At 43.2% G+C, this 18,866-nt stretch overlaps 1 protein-coding gene across 1 annotated transcript in view; it reads left to right on the top strand.

Annotated features, from left to right (window-relative positions):
• The first annotated feature begins 817 nt into the window (after window positions 1-817).
• Window positions 818-18,866, top strand: part of LOC139364572 (protein FAM171A2-like) — a 79,237-nt gene continuing 61,188 nt past the window's right edge. The window contains exon 1 of the mRNA XM_071101413.1: window positions 818-1,040. Within this exon, the coding sequence (XP_070957514.1) occupies window positions 875-1,040 (166 nt within the window). The 5' untranslated portion in view covers window positions 818-874. The remainder of the gene's footprint in view (window positions 1,041-18,866) is intronic.

The raw sequence follows: 18,866 nt of genomic DNA, 5'->3' as shown, positions 1-18,866 counted from the left end.
GCACGTTGTGCCCTTTTGAAGCCAAACTGGCCTTCCAGTGTTCACTAAGGGGATATCCTTGTTAGTGTGATGGCAACGGCCTGCTCTTATAAGCAACCATTGTGTTAGGGAGACCATCATGACTCACTGAAGGCTGAGCCAGCTTCCTGTTATTGTAGAGGGGAGAGGGGAGACCCTAGAGTGACAATAACACTCAAATCAAATGTTATTTTTCACATGCGCCGAATACAACCTTACCATGGAATGTTTACTTACAAGCCCTTAACCAGCAGTGCAGTTCAAGAAGAGTTAAGAAAATATTCACCAAATAAAGTAAAGTGAAAATTATAAAAAGTAACACAATAAAATGACAATAAGGAAGCTATATACAGGGGGTATCTGTATAATTTGTACATGCAGGTAGGGGTGAAGTGACTATGCATAGACCAGGCAATCCTGTGTTTATGCAGCTCATGGAAAAATAATAAATACCCAGATATGGCAAGAAGGGTACAGTACTTATACCTATTGGTGATTTTCTGTTACACCGACATGTTATAATCATTTCAAAACACATTTGAATGAATAGTGGCTATTTTGCAGACACACCGATAGGTAGCCTACTTTTAAGTGAAATGGAACACTGTGTACTTACATTGTAATTACACTGTCCTCCTAATGGGAGTTCGAGATGGACTTATAAGGGCCCATCGACCTTCATATGGGCCCATCTGTGCACACACTCTACTTTGGTACCGTTAGGGGGCGTTCACGACCACCAACAAGGTAGAGCAAGCGTCCCCTCCCACGTAGGACAATGGAATTGTGAAGCCACTCCAGAGCGTAAACCGAGCAAGGAGTGGACATCCGAGGCAGCGCGAAAAGGGAGCAGTCAATGCCAACCTCAAAAGCAGTATGGATGAATGGCCACCTAAGTGGAATTGATGATGTCGCAGTAAGAATGCCACCGCCGCACACATCTCGTCTTCTTTTTCTCTTTCTTTTTCTCGGCAATCTTTGGGAAGGACTTGCTAAATCCATTTCGGACCAGGGAGCACTTGGTGAGTTATTCGTAGAGATTCGGCAAGATCCGAGTTTTGAGGGAAAAGTCTGTGGTGGTGAATTGGCTGCTACAGCTAACGCATTGGCTGTTGTTATTATTTGTGTCCCTTGTCAGTGATGAGGATGAGTTATTATGTAACCGTCGCATTTATTCAGCTATAATAGGCTACGCACGAATGGATACAATTTAGTCGCCGCATGCTCTAGACTTGTGGCTACTTCTTTGCATTCGAGAATGGAATAGGGCTTCAGTTTTGAAACAAAGGATCCTGAACTGTAGCCCCCTTCCCTGATGGGCCATCTCTAGGTTCAATCTGTAGGTAAATCTAACCTAACGCAAGGCTATATAGCCTATCAATAGCAGTTGCATTATTCCGTTACCATGTGCGAGCTGAGTTGTGCGATAGCAATTAAGCTATGATGAGGCGTCAGTTTTAAGTTCCAACTTCTATCCATGCCCAGCCCGTTAACTTTATGTAACTCTGGAAGATGCCAACTAGATATTTTCAATTAGCAAATGGTCAATTGTCAGACACCAATGGTTAGTATAACTATTATTTTTTTTAAATCAAAATCAATAAAATCATTCCAATGCTAGAAAAATAGGCCAGTAAGAGTATATATAGCACGAGCTAGTGTGCATTTGTGATTGCCAGATGGACGACAAGCTTGTTTTGGCTACTGTCATCTGCACGCACCCGTTGTTGACATTGTTGTTGTTGTTGTTATGTCCCAAGAGGCCTCATGAATGGCCAAAGGACATTATAGTTTGAACAATGTTTGTTTTGGGTTCCCAGGACTTTTGATACATTTTATATATCCTATTTCAATTCAGTTTCTCTGCAGGAGTATTTTCACAATTTTATACCCATATTATTATTATTATTATTATTATTAAATAGGCTGCCCTGAGACAGTAGACTATGGTGCTTGACGTGGATGCTTGTGTCAATGCTTGGTGGTGCTTTAACCTGTCCCCATTACAGTTCCCTATCCTTCAACTGGGCCAAGTTCAGATGCTTTCAATATGTTGCAATTCCTTGTAGATGCCTCTTTTTTTTATAGCTAAGCAGGCTTTTAAGAAGTCGTGTCCATTATCTATATTTCATTAGCTACGTTTTTTTGCGACCAAAGAAGCCTATTTCTGGAAGATGTGCTTATTTCTTAGTGCTTTGGACAAGCTTGTCAAGATGGGTAGAGCTTCTTAACGCACACGTCAAATTCGGTGTACTTTAATCTTTTAGCTTCTCTAATATTATCTATGAATAATCATAGATTATCCATGTGAATACCACTAGTTTCACCGACTGAGCAAACTGGTTGTGGTTGGTCTAATAGTTTGTCCTTGCAGCAGTGGCGACTCGTCAATCAGGGCAGGTGGGGTTTTGAGGACCACACTTTTAGGTAAAAGACATTTAAAAAATATATATAATTGTTTTTTTTGGGGGGGGGGGGGGGTCTTGCCTGTTTTGCTTGTCACATCAGTTTGCAAACAATGTAAAAAATAAATAAATTGTCATTGAGTTAATAAAGCCGCATACAAACATGGTCTCTTTTTTGAGTAAGGCAGCTCAAAAATGCTGGTGTTTCAGCCTAGCTCAGTGTTTTCTGTGGTGTTGGGGCTAGCCAGCAGAAAATACAGAGCGTTGCGCCTGATTGGCTCAGTTTTCTGTCATGATTGGCTCCGTTTTCTGTCACTCATGGTACAGTACGTCATCCCCAATTCTAAGGTTTAGAGCTCAAAAGTTTTAGGTGCTTGGGTTCTGTCATAGAGTTATAATAGAAGTGCCCATCCAAGAAGGCTCAAGGTAATTGGCCACAGATAGAATGACATCAAATCATGTTATATCTACAGTAGTTTTGATTGGACAACATGTCAACATCTTACTTTCAAAGTCTTAGGTAGCAGTCATCATCAGTTGTCATCAAGTCGACAATCTACTGGCAAATCCTTTTTAATCCTTGAAGATAAATAATATATATTTTTTAAATGGCAAATTCAACAATGAGTCGATTGGAAGGAATCAGTGGCTAACTGCAAGTGTTGCAAAGAAACCATTAACGTTAGCCTGCTATTCAATGGAGTGGCTGTGTTTTTTCCCCCAAGTTCCCACCATAAATCCAGGGAATGGCAGACTTTGATGACAAAGTTTGATGACAAAATTTGCCAACAGAGGACGGCTGCTCCACCTTCACAAGGTGAATCCAAAAATGTCTTGTATGCTGCTGCATAAATGATGTAATATGCAAGGGAGAAATGTATACTGTAGCTAAGAAAGTAATACTAAGTGTATATTGTGTAGTAAGCTGTTGCTAGCCCATGTGCCTCACCCTAATAGTTTGGTCTATTTTCACCAACGCGGTATTGTAAACACATCGTTCGTGGCCCACTATGTGATTGTTTGGCTACTTTTTTATGCAGCTTTGACAGTGCTACTGATAGTAGTTGTGGTGCTTGGCTTGCGCGTGCAAATTCATTACACACAACATTCTATAATATAATTGTGCTTTTTGACATGTCAAATTAAAAGCTTATTTAACGCGTCAAATAATGTTATATGACGTGCATCTTTTTTGACACGCAAAGACCCAAATGGCGTTCAATATGCCTCATCCTAATAATTTGGTCTATTTTCACCTCTTAATTTCGCCTATTGTTCTAACTTTGTGGTGCACGAATAGCCTATAACCTGTTTTAGAGAAATGTAATCATAGAATATTGTAAGAGCTTTCATAGTCTGTTTATATGCCCCCTTTATTTATCCTACGGTTCTGACTTGTACAGGGAGAACACTGTAAGAACGGCCCATGTTCTGAATTCTGTCGCTGTACATTTCAACAGTGCTGAACAAATAGTTATATTGACTACGTCCGTCGTCTCTTGCTCATTAATGTCTTAATCGAAGTGACAGATTGCCTCTTATCCACTTGTCGTCCCCTTATGCCATAGTTTGTACATCTCAATTGTCAGTAGAATCCACATTTTTTTAAAGCAAGTCTGCATATCAACTATGTTTTAATGTGTAATGGCTTTGCTGGCATACCTCCCACTTTTTTTTTGCCCCACCAAGATTTACATGCTAAAATGGCCTCTGCCTTGCAGTTTAGCTGTATAGATGAAACTTTCTTGAAACACTTTCAAATGGGAAATCACATCAAATTCTCTAACACCTTGTCATTATACCATGCTTTTACACCATGTGTTGATAAAAAGTATCCCAATTGGAGAGACAGGAAATGTTGATTCATTCATTTGAAGATGCTGTCGTCAACCACGACCCCACCTTCACTTCATATTGATTTGTCAGACTGTGTTCTTCCATTACTTTATCATAGAGCTCATGACCTCAATCTCTCCTCAGAAGTAAAGGTCCCTTTGAAGTCAGAGAGCTTGGATGGTAAACTAAGTCGAGTCGCTGAAATAATTTGGCGCTTGTGGATTGAGTTGAGGCCGAGAAGCTTGGGCTGCTGGTTAAAAAGCTTGAGTGTCTTTCTTTTTTATCGTAGTTGAAATTCCTTTCTTTTAACAGCACAGTGACTTGCAATGTTCTTTCGGCTCAGTAGCTCAGCAAGAATGAGATGAATCACCACAACCTATCAAAAAAAAGTATGCTATTACCAATTAAATGCTTGGTCTAGGAAGAAAAAGGAAATTATTTCAGAGATCAGTGTAGGGTGATGCTGTGGACATATTCAAATTGTGCCAGACTCTCTTCTTGTATCAGCTCAGCTCCTTTTGAAGATGCATATTTAGTTACAGGTAGATGTTGGGAAAATGGCCCAACTAATGGCACCCTATTTCCGATATGGCCTGGTTAAAAGTAGTGCACTTCATAGGGAATAGGGTGCCATTTGGGATGCTGTTTTTCGGTACACACTCTCTGCAGCATCAGTAAGCAAGGCATACATATTAATGATATACTGTTGAAATGAATTCAGAATGGATTGAACCCAACCATGGGGATGTTATTTATTCAATGAATAACATAATTTAATCTAATAGCGCAATATTCAATGTAAGCCTGACATCCCCAGAGAGAAGGTTTGTATGTTAGAGGAGTTAAGGGTACTTTGAAATACTATATATGAATACTATATAGGAAAACATCAGAAATCCTCATATCTGAATTATTGTCCTGAAAAGGAACTTTTGATACAAGGCCATCTTCAGTTTGATGTAAACTGATCTTGGTTATCTTAACATTATTTCATGCTGAATTCTGCAGATCGGAGTGGCTGAGTGGAAGGTGTCTTCTCTTTGTCCTCTCTCTGTCACATTATGCTATTGCCATGGTAATCTGTCCATGGTGAATCCTGCCCCTTCCCCTCTCAGTGACCTCTATGTTGCCTCCTACCCAATTGAGGCGGTTTGTCACATGTCCATTTGTGGCATTCTTTTGAAGGTGTATTGTTTATTGTTTATGTTTATCTGTCTTACAAGAGTCAGGTGCTGTCTGTCATTCAAGGCTGAAAGAAACCCTAATAATGACATGTGCCATCACAACTGAGATACTCATGCGATCGTAGATCCTTCTATGGTACGTCTCCTTGAATTATCAAACATCTATGGTGTATTGCTGGCCACTTAGAGCCTGAGGTTGATTAAAAAAACTATTTTGTGAAGATGGAGGCAGTGTTGCTGTTGTTGAGATCAGAGGTTTATGTAAAAGCATCAGATGTGTATACTTGCTGACTGACTGTGCCCACTGCCCAAAGCAACAACCAAAGCATGAAAAATGTGTTATTCTTGGGCTGTTTCTGCATGAGCAACACCTGACTGTCCTAATCGTCTGATAACCTGTGCAGCCTGCCCCGGTGTGCGGACAATAGCCGGCTGAGGCCTGGCCAGGCAGGAGTCTAATGTGAGCTGACTGCCATTGCTTTGTGTTATCTGTACCCTCCCATCTTTCTCTCCACTGTCGCTGGTCAGGTGAACCATACAGTACAATCTCAAATTCATAATTGTTCAGATTCGTAATTGTTTGGCAGTACAGTCCCTTCTGTACCTTCTGTACCCTGAGATCTAGGTATTATTGTATTTTTATTACGCAAAATTATCAATTTTCTTGTTCGTTTTCTATTGATGTCATGGGGTAGTTGTAGTGGTCTGGGTGTAGCTGGTGCAGAGGAGTCAGGCACAGGACAGCAGAGATGAGTAACACAAGTAACTTTACTCAAATATTCCAATAACATGTCGTAATACCCAGCCCACAATAATGGACCGAACATACATTAAACAATTATGCATAAAAACCATGGGGAAACAGAGAGTTAAATAATGAACATGTAATTGGGGAATTGAAACCAAGTGTGTAAAACAACAAAGACAAAACAAATGGAAAATGAAAAGTGTATCTGCGATGGCTAGAAGGCCTGTGACGTCGACCGCCGAACGCTGCCCGAACAAGGAGAGGGACCGACTACGGCGGAAGTCGTGACAGTAGTTCAGTCACAGGGTGGTTGTTCTGTATAGCTGCACTTCAGGGGTAGTCTGTCCATATCTATACACTGCTGCACTTTGAGCCTCTATGACAGGGGTCGGCAACAGGCGGCAAGTGGGCCCAAACATTTTTGCTTGTTTTTGGTCCAAAAAAAGCTTTACAGTCACCAGTAATTTAACCTTTCTAGCGCAGGCGTTCCGCTAGCGGAACCCCTTGAAAACATTCCCCGGAAAAGGCAGCGCACGAAATTCAAAAATATATTTTTTGAAATATGTCACTTTCACACATTAACAATTCCAATACAGCAAATGAAAGATAAACATCTTGTTAATCTACCCACCGTGTCCGATTTCAAAAATGCTTTACAGCGAAAGCACCACATATGATTGTTAGGTCGTAGCCAAGTCCAAAAAACACACAGCCATTTTCCCAGCAAAAGACACATGATCAAGGGATGAATTGATAGTTATTTTCAAATACAATATATTTTTGGCCTTAGTTGTGGTAAATGTGCAGTGTAGAAATTATTTATAATTAAGTTTCCGGCCCCTGGACCATACGCTCCAACAAAAATCGTCCTTCAGCTGAATCTATGAAAATTACAGGCCTCTCTCATCTTTTTAAGTGGGAGAACTTGCACAATTGGAGGCTAACTAAATACTATTTTGCCCCACTGTATGCATATTCTAGCATCTTGCCCGTTTACTTTGAGAACGTTATTTTTCCAAAAATAAAAATACTGCCCCCTAGTCTCAAGAGGTTAAATCAAATCAAATGTATTTATATAGCCCTTCGTACATCAGCTGGTATCTCAAAGTGCTGTACAGAAACCCAGCCTAAAACCCCAAACAGCAAGCAATGCAGGTGTAGAAGCACGGTGGCTAGGAAAAACTCCCTAGAAAGGCCAAAACCTAGGAAGAAACCTAGAGAGGAACCAGGCTATGTGGGGTGTCCAGTCCTCTTAACTGACTAGCCTAGTTAAATAAAGGTAAAATAAAAAATCAAATTGGGGACCCCTTTTTCTTATGGATTAGGACTACAATGTCTCCAGGTCATATTATTTGATATTTAGCCACTACAAATATGGATTGTGGATCTTTTGAGAATCTCAAAAATGACTGGCTATATTGTGATGTGAAAATGCTGTCTAGGGCCTCCCGGGTAGTGCAGTGTTTAACGGTGCTGTACTGCAGCGCCAGCTGTGCCATCAGAGACTCTGGGTTCGTGGGGCGACACACAATTGGCCTAGCGTCGTCCGGGTTAGGGAGGGCTTGGCCGGTAGGGATGTCCTTGTCTCACCACCGCCACTCCTGTGGCGGGCCGGGCGCAGTACGCGCTAACCAAGGTTGCCAGGTGCACGGTGTTTCCTCCAACACATTGGTGCAGCTGGCTTCTGGGTTGGATGCGCGCTGTGTTAAGAAGCAGTGCGGCTTGGTTGGGTTGTGTATCGGAGGACGCATGACTTTCAACCTTTGTCTCTCCCGAGCCCATACGGGAGTTGTAGCGATGAGACAAGATAGTAGCTACTAAAAAACTAAAGCTACTTAAAATTTAAAAATATATATATATTTTAAAAAATGCTGTCTCACTAAACCATCCAGGGGAAGTAGCAGGCAGTGTAGAGTAGATATATGGTTATGTTAAATATGGAAGCAATGTCAAGAAGAGGTCAGTCCTAATTAGCAATTCAATCATTTCTTTTTAATTATGCATTCTACTGCTGGGAGTGGAGCTGAGGCCTGTGCAAATTAGTTGGTTTCTACTGAAGAGTGGTAGCCTGGATCCAGATCTGTTTGTGCTGTCTTGTCAAATCATAGGGTCACAATGACCATAGGAGTTGGCAAGACAGCACAAACAGATCTAGTACCAGGCTAGAAGAGCGGGTCTGTCTGACTCACAGAATTTTGCTCTGACTGACATCCTGTATTAGGATTCAGAGCACCGTGGACCAGGACCAACCAGGCTGTTTTGCTGTAGTGGTAGCCTATTGAAGGTGGGCTGGCTGTCTGCCGAGGTATTTTTGCTCAGGCAGCTGTACAGTGGGAGGAATCCGACTGTTGACACATAATACCCTCTCTCCTCTCAGAGGATACTAGTAGAGCTGTCTAGACACAGCATAGAGGCACAGCAGAGCACCCCTTTGGAAATATAGACAGCCTAACACACCCGCCGTGTCCTGCTAAGACAGGGAACCGCCCTACTCATTGAGTACTCAATCTTTTATTTATTCAATAGAATGTCTTTATTGGTTGTTCTTAAGCACAACAAAAGTCATGTCCATACATGGATTACTTCACAGCAAAAGTTTTCAATGGCTTTTGTGTGCAGGGCACAGGTTAATGGTGCTCCTTATTTATTAGACCATACAATACTGTATATATACAGTAGGTGGACTGTCATTCAGGTTATACAGACACACATATTCTTCCTAGGCTGATGATAGCATATTTGAACACATATAATTCGTACTGGACATTTTGTTGGCACTGGTTGCATTTCTTTTTTTAATCTTTTAAAACCATCACCTGTTTCTTGTTTCCGCACAATGGGTGGATCCCTGAACCATGGCTCTTTCCTCTAATTCTTACCGTGTGAATTTATTTTCCTCCTAATGACAAGTTATTCTGGAATGAGATTCATTCACATCAAAAGTGAGCCTGAAAAAATCTCAACCGCCTGCCGTGTCTCTAAACAAGGACTGCCAGCAAACAATACTTATATATATATCGATTGACTTGCAATATAGTATTCAGTTTGGCTAGGATACTCACAGTTCATATACAACTTTCCTGCCCTTAGATGAAATTCTGCTCCTTGGGAAATTGGATGTTTTGAAAGGCTTTCAGTAAGAAACTATATCAAATCCTTTGTCGACTGGCATTTAACACTCAGTCCCCTCAGTATTTTCTGTTTGTGCTGTATTATCTCACATCTGGATTATGTTTGAGAACAGTTTACTAATTTGGCATGTAAGCCTATTTGCCACACATACCCATTTTAGAAAATGTCCGAAGATACCTTTCTTGCATATTCCCAAAATACAGTTGGAGCACAACATATTTTGTAAAGAAAGAATGACACAAAAAGACTGGTACGCGAATAACCCATTTTAGTCAACGCTCTTATCCAGAGCGATTTACAGGAGCAATGAGGGAGGGTTAAGTGCCTTGTTCAAGGCTACATCTAAAGGTTTTTCACCAAGTTGGCTCAGGGATTCAAAACGGCGACCTTTCTGTTACTGGGCCCAAGACTCTTGCAGACTCTTGCAGTGAAAATACAAAACAGTGGCAGGAAATTATGGACACAATAATGTTGTATGTTTCTCAACTACCCTTTCTCAGTGTGAGGGTGGGTGAGCTACATTGTCGTATAACCATCATGATATCTTAACCTTGATTTATTATGTTGTTAGGTTAACGCATGATCAGCCATAATTAAATCCTGAGATACCGACACTGTACAATGTTGTTGTATTTACAGTTGAAGTCGGAAGTTTACATACACCTTAGCCAAATCCAGGGAAACAGCAAAGGACATTGTGAAGATGCTGGAGGCAACAGGTACAAAAGTATCTATATCCACAGTAAAACGAGTCCTATATCGACATAACCTGAAAGGTCGCTCAGCAAGGAAGAAGCCACTGCTCCAAACCGCCATAAAAAAAAAAAGCCAGACTACGGTTTACAACTGCACGAGGACAAAGATCGTACTTTTTGGAGAAATGTCCTCTGGTCTGATGAACCAAAAATAGAACTGTTTGGCCATAATGACCATAGTTATGTTTGGAGGAAAAAGGGGGAGGCTTGCAAGCCAAAGAACACCATCCCAACCGTGAAGCACGGTGGTGCCAGCATCATGTTGTGGGGGTGCTTTGCTGCAGGAGGGACTGGTGCACTTCACAAAATAGATGGCATCATGAGGCAGGAAAATGATGTGGATATATTGAAGCAACATCTCAAGACATCAGTCAGGAAGTTGTAGCTTGGTCGCAAATGGGTGGTTGAAAAATGAGTTTTAATGACTCCAACCTAAGTGTATGTAAACTTCCGACTCCAGCTGTATGTCAGTGCCATATACTGTATGGAGACACTGTATGAAAGGCTCTGTGTATGTAATTCACCTCCACATGATAGTTTCTCTAGCTACTCCTCTTAATCCTCTCACTGACCACATACAGTACAAGCCAATGTGATGTCCCAGGCCAGCTTTAAACATCTTGGCTTCGGTGCAGAGATCTAAAACATCTGGACATGATGACCAAGTTGTATTACTGCATCCCAGCAACCTGCCCGTGGCCTCACTCTGATCATAGATTAGTGTAACCAGATTAGGTCGACCGATTAATTGGAATGGCAGGTTAATTAGGGCTGATTTCAAGTTTTCATAACAATAGGAAATCGGTAATTTTGGATGCCGATTTTTTTTTATCACCTTTATTTAATCTTTATTTAACTAGTCAAGTCAGTTAATAAGAACACATTCTTATTTTCAATGACGGCCTAGGAACGGTGGGTTAACTGCCCTGTTCAGGGGCAGAATGACAGATTTTTACCTTGTCAGCTCAGGGATTCAATCTTGCAACCTTACGGTTAACTAGTCCAACACTCTAACCACCTGCCTCATGAGGAGACTTTCTGTTACACGAATGCAGTAAGAAGCCAAGGTAAGTTGCTAGCTAGCGTTAAACTTAATCAATCATAATCACTAGTTATAACTACACATGGTTGATGATATTACTAGTTTATCTAGCGTGTCCTGCGTTGCATTTAATCGATGCAGTGCACATTCTCGAAAAAGGACTGTCGTTGCTCCAACGTGTACCTAACCATAAACATCTTTCTTAAAATCAATACACAGAAGTATATATTTTTAAACCTGCATATTTAGCTAAAATAAATCCAGGTTAGCAGGCAATATTAACCAGGTGAAATTGTGTCACTTCTCTTGCGTTCATTGCACGCAGAGTCAGGGTATATGCAACAGTTTGGGCCGCCTGGCTCATTGCGAACTAATTTGCCAGAATTTTACGTAATTATGACATGACATATTCATTCAAACAGCACTTTTTTGCGTTTTGCCAGCAGCTCTGCTGTTTAGGAATTCAAGCCTATCAACTCCCGAGATTAGGCTGATGTAACGATGTGATGTGAAATGGCTAGCTAGTTAGCGGGGTGCGCGCTAATAGTGTTTCAAACATCACTCGCTCTGAGACTTGGAGTAGTTGTTCCCCTTGCTCAGCATGGGTAACGCTGCTTCGAGGGTGGCTGTTGTCGATGTGTTCCTGGTTCGAGCCCAGGTAGGAGCGAGGAGAGGGACGGAAGCTATACTGTTACACTGGCAATACTAAAGTGCCTATAAGAACATCCAATAGTCAAAGGTATATGAAATACAAATGGTATAGAGAGAAATAGTCCTATAATTCCTACAACCTAAAACTTCTTACCTGGGAATGTTGAAGACTCATGTTAAAAGGAACCACCAGCTTTCATATGTTCTCATGTTCTGAGCAAGGAACTGAAACGTTAGCTTTCTTACATGGCACATATTGCACTTTTACTTTCTTCAACACTTTGTTTTTGCATTATTTAAACCAAATTGAACATGTTTCATTATTTATTTGAGACTAAATTGATTTATTATATTAAGTTAAAATAAGTGTTCATTCAGTATTGTTGTAATTGTCATTATTACAAATACATCTTAAAAATCGGCCGATTAATCGGCATTGGCTTTTTTGGTCCTCCAATAATCGGTATCGGTGTTGAAAAATCATAATTGGTCGACCTCTAAACCAGATCGTGCATTTGTGGTTTTTCCCTTCCAGCAGCTGTTTGATTCAGATACCACTCTTTTGCTCAGAGTGCTATGAGTGCCTGAACACCACATAGATTCAACAATCTTCTGTGACTAATGTATGTAACACAAAAACGTTTGATACCATTAATATGTACTAGCCAGTGTTTTGTGTGGGTGCGGGTGCGGGTGCGGGTGAACGTGTTCTTGGATGATTGCCATGGTAACACATTTCCGCATTCAGCCTTTTGTGTTGACGTTAGGTTCTGTGGAATCGTGACTGTAAACTATGGAAATATCGGTAGTTTACACACCACTCAGTTGTGGTGAAATCTTGTGATTTTATTCGATTGTTCACCACTTCCTTGTGCAAATGAGTAGAAACAATTGCTGTTACCCAGGAATGAAAAGTAATGACACCTTATTGATATGAATCACTGTTGATAATTACAGATCAGAATTTACTATTGGTTTCAAATGGAAAAGGATGACACCGGTAAAAAAAGAAGCAGGGACTTTGTGTTAACTCTGAGTTGATTGTAACAGTTATTTTTCTACTTTATCAATCAGAAATTGTGCCGTCTGTTTGTTGGTGTGTCTTATCCTGTTTACTTATATCAAGTGTATGTAGTGTCCTCTCCTTTCTCCTCTGGGATAATCAAGGGGACTAGCCTCTTGTCCACTGGGATCCTGCCTCTCAAGGAGATCACAGTAGGGGGAACTGTTTGTGGACTTTGGCTTGAAACTTGGAACTGCGTTTTTCCTGTTAGAACAGCCTTGATGTGTCCTGTGAGGCTGTGATTCCACGTGGAACAATGCCCTGCACCAGGGCCAACACACTCTAAATGGTGGATGGGTTTCCTCTCTGGGGACACTCAGCAGTAGTTTATAACACTTGGAAATCATCCATATTAACATATCAACCTGGGTGTACTGTACTGTCAACCTGCTGCTGAGGAAGCTGAAATATTTTTGATTTAATCGAAACCTTTACACGTGTAATGACAAGCTAAGTAACAACAAGCTATCATCGCTTGCTAAGTTAGTCAGAAACTTCCATGCATGTTACGACAAAAGCACCAAACCATTCACTTTCTAAGCTAACAATTCATGCTGGCTATTAGTGGATAGTGGATCTGTCGTTATTCTGAAATGTCTTGGTAAAGATCCCAATGTTACACATGAAGTGCTTTCGGGGCCCTTCTTGTGTGTAACCAAAGGTAGCTTTTTTTCCGCCTTGTAGGTGGTAGGGTTCAAGCTGAAACTCATCCAAAGCTGTAACCCAACTTTAAGGACCCCTAAAAACCTTCACACACCATATAACTCTCCCTCTGGGCCTGAGTAGACAACAGAGGCCTGAGAGAGACCCTCTCTACTGACGTGCTCCAGCTGTGGATCTCTGCACTCTCTCTCTTTCTCTCTGTCTCTCTTCTCCCCTCTATGTGCAGCCTGAGGAAGTCCCTCATGATGACTTCCAGCTGGTCTATACGAGTAGGAAGGAGGTGAAGGTGATTTGGTTAGATTTATCTCCTCTTACCTCAATCCTCGCCCTTGACGCCTCTACCTCAAACCCTTTGTGTTTCATTTGGGTTACGAGTGAGTCTCCTTAGATCAAAAATGTTTCCAAGGATGTTTGACCTTGCTCATAGGAGAAGGATAGACTGGGATTGTAACACGTCAATCTTCCATCCTATCTGCCCTCTCAGGAAACTCCCCCAAACAGCTTTACAAGGCTGTCCAGATTGAGAAAGCCCTTATGGAAAAAAACATATGATTTCACATGTGGAAAATCAGCAGATTTCACTTGTGAAATTTCCACATGTTTTGCACATGCAACAATTTATTTTATAATGTTATTATTATTGTAAATAATTCTAAAACCGTGTGGCTTTGGAAAACTTCACTTGTGTTGCTATTTCACATGAAGTTTCACATGTGGATTTTCACGTGATCACACATTTTGGATTCATGGATAAAAATGTTAACATGATGCCCTACAAACAAAAACTTGTTAGTGTAACGAGTTTCGTCTTCATACGAACGATGGTCGGACCAAAATGCAGCGTGTGGTTTACGATCCATGTTTATTAAATAATACGAAACACGAATCTCCAATACAATACTATAAAACAAAACGTAACGAACGTAACGAAAACCTAAACAGCCTATCTGGTGAAAAACACATAGACAGGAACAATCACCCACAAACACACAGTGAAACCCAGGCTACCTAAATATGGTTCCCAATCAGAGACAATGACGAACACCTGCCTCTGACTGAGAACCATATCAGGCTGAACATAGAAATAGACAAACAAGACATGAAACATAGAATGCCCACTCAGATCACACCCTGACCAATCAAAACATAGAAAATACAAAGTAAACTATGGTCAGGGCGTGACAGTACCCCCCCCCCAAGGTGCGGACTCCGGCCGCAAAACCTGAACCTATAGGGGAGGGTCTGGGTGGGCATCTGTCCGCGGTGGCGGCTCTGGCGCTGGACGTGGACCCCACTCCATGACAGTTTTAATCCCCCTCCTAAACGTCCCTAAATAGGTTACCCACCACAATGATAACATGGGACAGAGGGACAGCTCGGGACAGAGGTAACTCGGGACAGATGGGTAGCTCAGCACTGAGAGGAAGCTCAGCACTGAGAAGAAGCTCAGCACTGAGAGGAAGCCCAGGCAGGTAGTAGAAACTACCAGAACCTGGCTGGCTGGCGGTTTCAGCAGATCCTGGTCGACTGGCGGATCTGGGAGAATCTGGTCGACTGGCGGATCTGGGAGAATCTGGTCGACTGGCGGATCTGGGAGAATCTGGTCGACTGGCGGATCTGAGAGAGTCTGGACGACTGGCAGATCTGGAAGAGTCTGGACGACTGGCAGATCTGGAAGAGTCTGGTCGACTGGCAGATCTGGAAGAGTCTGGTCGACTGGCAGATCTGGAAGAGTCTGGTCGACTGGCAGATCTGGAAGAGTCTGGTCGACTGGCAGATCTGGAAGAGTCTGGACGACTGGCAGATCTGGAAGAGTCTGGACGACTGGCAGATCTGGAAGAGTCTGGACGACTGGCAGATCTGGAAGAGTCTGGACGACTGGCAGATCTGGAAGAGTCTGGTCGACTGGCAGATCTGGAAGAGTCTGGTCGACTGGCAGATCTGGAAGAGTCTGGTCGACTGGCAGATCTGGAAGAGTCTGGACGACTGGCAGATCTGGAAGAGTCTGGACGACTGGCAGATCTGGAAGAGTCTGGACGACTGGCAGATCTGGAAGAGTCTGGTCGACTGGCAGCTCTGGCTGCTCCATGCTGACTGGCTGCTCCATGATGACTGGTAGCTCTGGCTGCTCCATGCTGACTGGCTGCTCCATGCTGACTGGCAGCTCTGGCTGCTCCATGCTGACTGGCTGCTCCATGCTGACTGGCAGCTCTGGCTGCTCCATGCTGACTGGCTGCTCTGGCTGCTCCATGCTGACTGGCTGCTCCATGCTGACTGGCTGCTCCATGCTGACTGGCGGCCCTGGCTGCTCCATGCTGACTGGCGGCCCTGGCTGCTCCATGCTGACTGGCGGCCCTGGCTGCTCCATGCTGACTGGCGGCCCTGGCTGCTCCATGCTAACTGGCAGCTCTGGCGGCTCCTTGCAGACTGGCAGCTCTGGCGGCTCCTTGCAGACTGGCAGCTCTGGCGGCATCCTGCAGACAGGCAGCTCTGGCGGCTCCTTGCAGACTGGCAGCTCCATGCAGACTGGCAGCTCCATGCAGACTGGCAGCTCCTTGCAGACTGGCAGCTCCTTGCAGACTGGCAGCTCCTTGCAGACTGGCAGCTCCTTGCAGACTGGCAGCTCCTTGCTAACTGGCAGCTCTATGCTAACTGGCAGCTCTATGCTAACTGGCAGCTCTATGCTAACTGGCAGCTCTATGTTAACTGGCAGTTCTGAACAGGCGGGAGACTCCGGCAGCGCTGTAGAGAAGGAAGGCTCTAACAGCGCTAAACAGGCGGGAGACTCCGACAGCGCTGGAGAGGAGGAGGGCTCCGACAGCGCTGGACAGGCGAGGCGCACTGTAGGCCTGATGCGTGGTGCTGGCACTGGTGGTACTGGGCCGAGGACACGCACAGGAAGCCTGGTGCGGGGAGCTGCTACCGGAGGGCTGGGGTGTGGAGGTGGCACAGGATGGGTTAGACCGTGAAGGCGTACTGGAGATCTTGAGAGCGGTGCTGGCACAGGACGTGCAAGGCTAGGGAGGTGCACAGGAGGCCTGGTACGTGAGACTGGCACCATCTTCACCAGCCGACTAACACGCACCTCAGGACGAGTATGGAGCGCTGACCCAGGTGCCATCAAATCCCCGACACGCTCCGTCGGGCGAATTCCATGTTTAAAACACCAACACAGCAACTCCCTCATTTCTCTCTCCTCCAATTTCCCCATTAACTCCTTCACAGTCTCTGTTTCGCTCACCTCCAACACCGGCTCTGGTTCTGGTCTCCTCCTTGGCTCCTTGCGATAAACAGGGAGAGTTGGCTCAGGTCTGGCTCCTGACTCTGCCACACTCTCCCTGAGCCCCCCCCCAAGAAATTTTTGGAGCTGACTATGGGGCCTCCGTCCGCGCCGCCTTGCTTGCTTCGCAAACTCCATTCTCCTATATCCTTCCGCGCACTGCTCCATCGAATCCCAGGCGGGCTCCGGCACTCTCCCTGGGTCGACCGCCCACCTGTCTATCTCCTCCCAAGAAGTATAGTCCATACTGTACTCCACTTTGGGCTGTTCCTGCCTGTTGACACGCTGCTTGGTCCCTTTGTGGTGGGTGATTCTGTAACGGTTTTCTTGATGCGAAGGAGAGTCGGACCAAAATGCAGCGTGTGGTTTACGATCCATGTTTATTAAATAATACGAAACACGAATCTCCAATACAATACTATAAAACAAAACGTAACGAACGTAACGAAAACCTAAACAGCCTATCTGGTGAAAAACACATAGACAGGAACAATCACCCACAAACACACAGTGAAACCCAGGCTACCTAAATATGGTTCCCAATCAGAGACAATGACGAACACCTGCCTCTGACTGAGAACCATATCAGGCTGAACATAGAAATAGACAAACAAGACATGAAACATAGAATGCCCACTCAGATCACACCCTGACCAATCAAAACATAGAAAATACAAAGTAAACTATGGTCAGGGCGTGACAGTTAGGAAGTCCCAGGGAACGTCATAAAATAGCTGTAGTGTTTCGCACTTACATATGACACATTTGAACAATGTGTATGTTTATTTACACAGTAATTATTATTCAACGTCCTCACTTGGGGTTTACACTCGCAACCTCTTGGCTCACAGCATTCTGAACTTCCTGCTACACCACCATGTCTGTGTCAATGACTGATTTCACCTATATTCCTACACTTTGGACTTCAAAGGAAATCTCAGCTTTGTGTAATACACTCAAAAAAGTTATTATATTTATCGTAGTGATTCAGTAGTACTGTAACATTAAAACAGAATAATATGCCCCACCAACATTGCCTAGTTAAATAAAGGTGAATATAATCAGTTAATCTGACTATTCTCTCATCAGTTGATTTTATTTACAAACATTGCTTGTATTATGATATGAAGGTTTGGCTTGGAAAGTTTTTTTTGCCTGATTTGAGACAGCGGATGTGTTGTGCACTGAAGTCCACAAGCGAAGGACAAAGGTGAGAGAAGGAGAGTGCGTAGATGCGAGAAGCAGTTATACAGCGAACAAAAATGATCATGCTGTTTGTATGTGGCTGCTATGAAAGTGAACTGTGTTTGTGTGTGATCAAATGTGTATTCATTCCACCGATTCTATTGAAAAACGTTTCTTAGGTGGAAGCAAACGGAAGGAAACTGGGATATACATACTGGAATTTGTCCAGTAGAAATTGTCGTTTGCAACTGTTGGACTAATGATTACACCCTAGATCAGCTAGATGCAGGCAAGAGTGTGCAAGGCAGTATCGAATGTGTCACTGTCTGTCACCTTGATAACTCAAATGATTTATCTCGACAATATGTTGTACACTTTCATTCATAGGCTAAGTTAGGTTGTAGCAACCTCATGATGGTTTTAGGGAAATTTGAGTATCATGTAGTAGCCTAAACCTATCGATGTCACATTGAGCTGGGTGAATGGAATATGAATGACAGTCATATTCTGTAATAGAAATAAGGCCATGCTCATTTTAAACGTCACCTACCGCCACTATCACTCATTCACACCCCCTAAACCCCATCATTAGTAACCCACACGTATGCTTGAATATGTTTGTGCATCATGTCTGGGGAGGCTAAAGAAAGAATGTGTGTGAACATTGAATAACAGCTGATTTCTATTCAAATAGCCTACAGTACCTCAATTGGCAAAATCACCCATTTAAATTGAGCTGTGTAGTGTGAGAGAGGTGTGAAGTGACTGGATGAGATTTGGCCCGTAGCCAGAATGAGATGGCTCAGATCGTGGTGGGTGATGTGTGTGTTAAGCAATGGAATGGAAATGAGCCTACTGTACATACAGGAAGAGCTGGCTGTGAGCAAACATGGAAATGGGACGT

The sequence above is a fragment of the Oncorhynchus clarkii genome, chromosome 13 (assembly GCF_045791955.1).
Source record: "Oncorhynchus clarkii lewisi isolate Uvic-CL-2024 chromosome 13, UVic_Ocla_1.0, whole genome shotgun sequence".
Lineage (NCBI taxonomy): Eukaryota > Metazoa > Chordata > Actinopteri > Salmoniformes > Salmonidae > Oncorhynchus > Oncorhynchus clarkii.
This window is presented reverse-complemented; position numbering and strand designations above follow the sequence as displayed.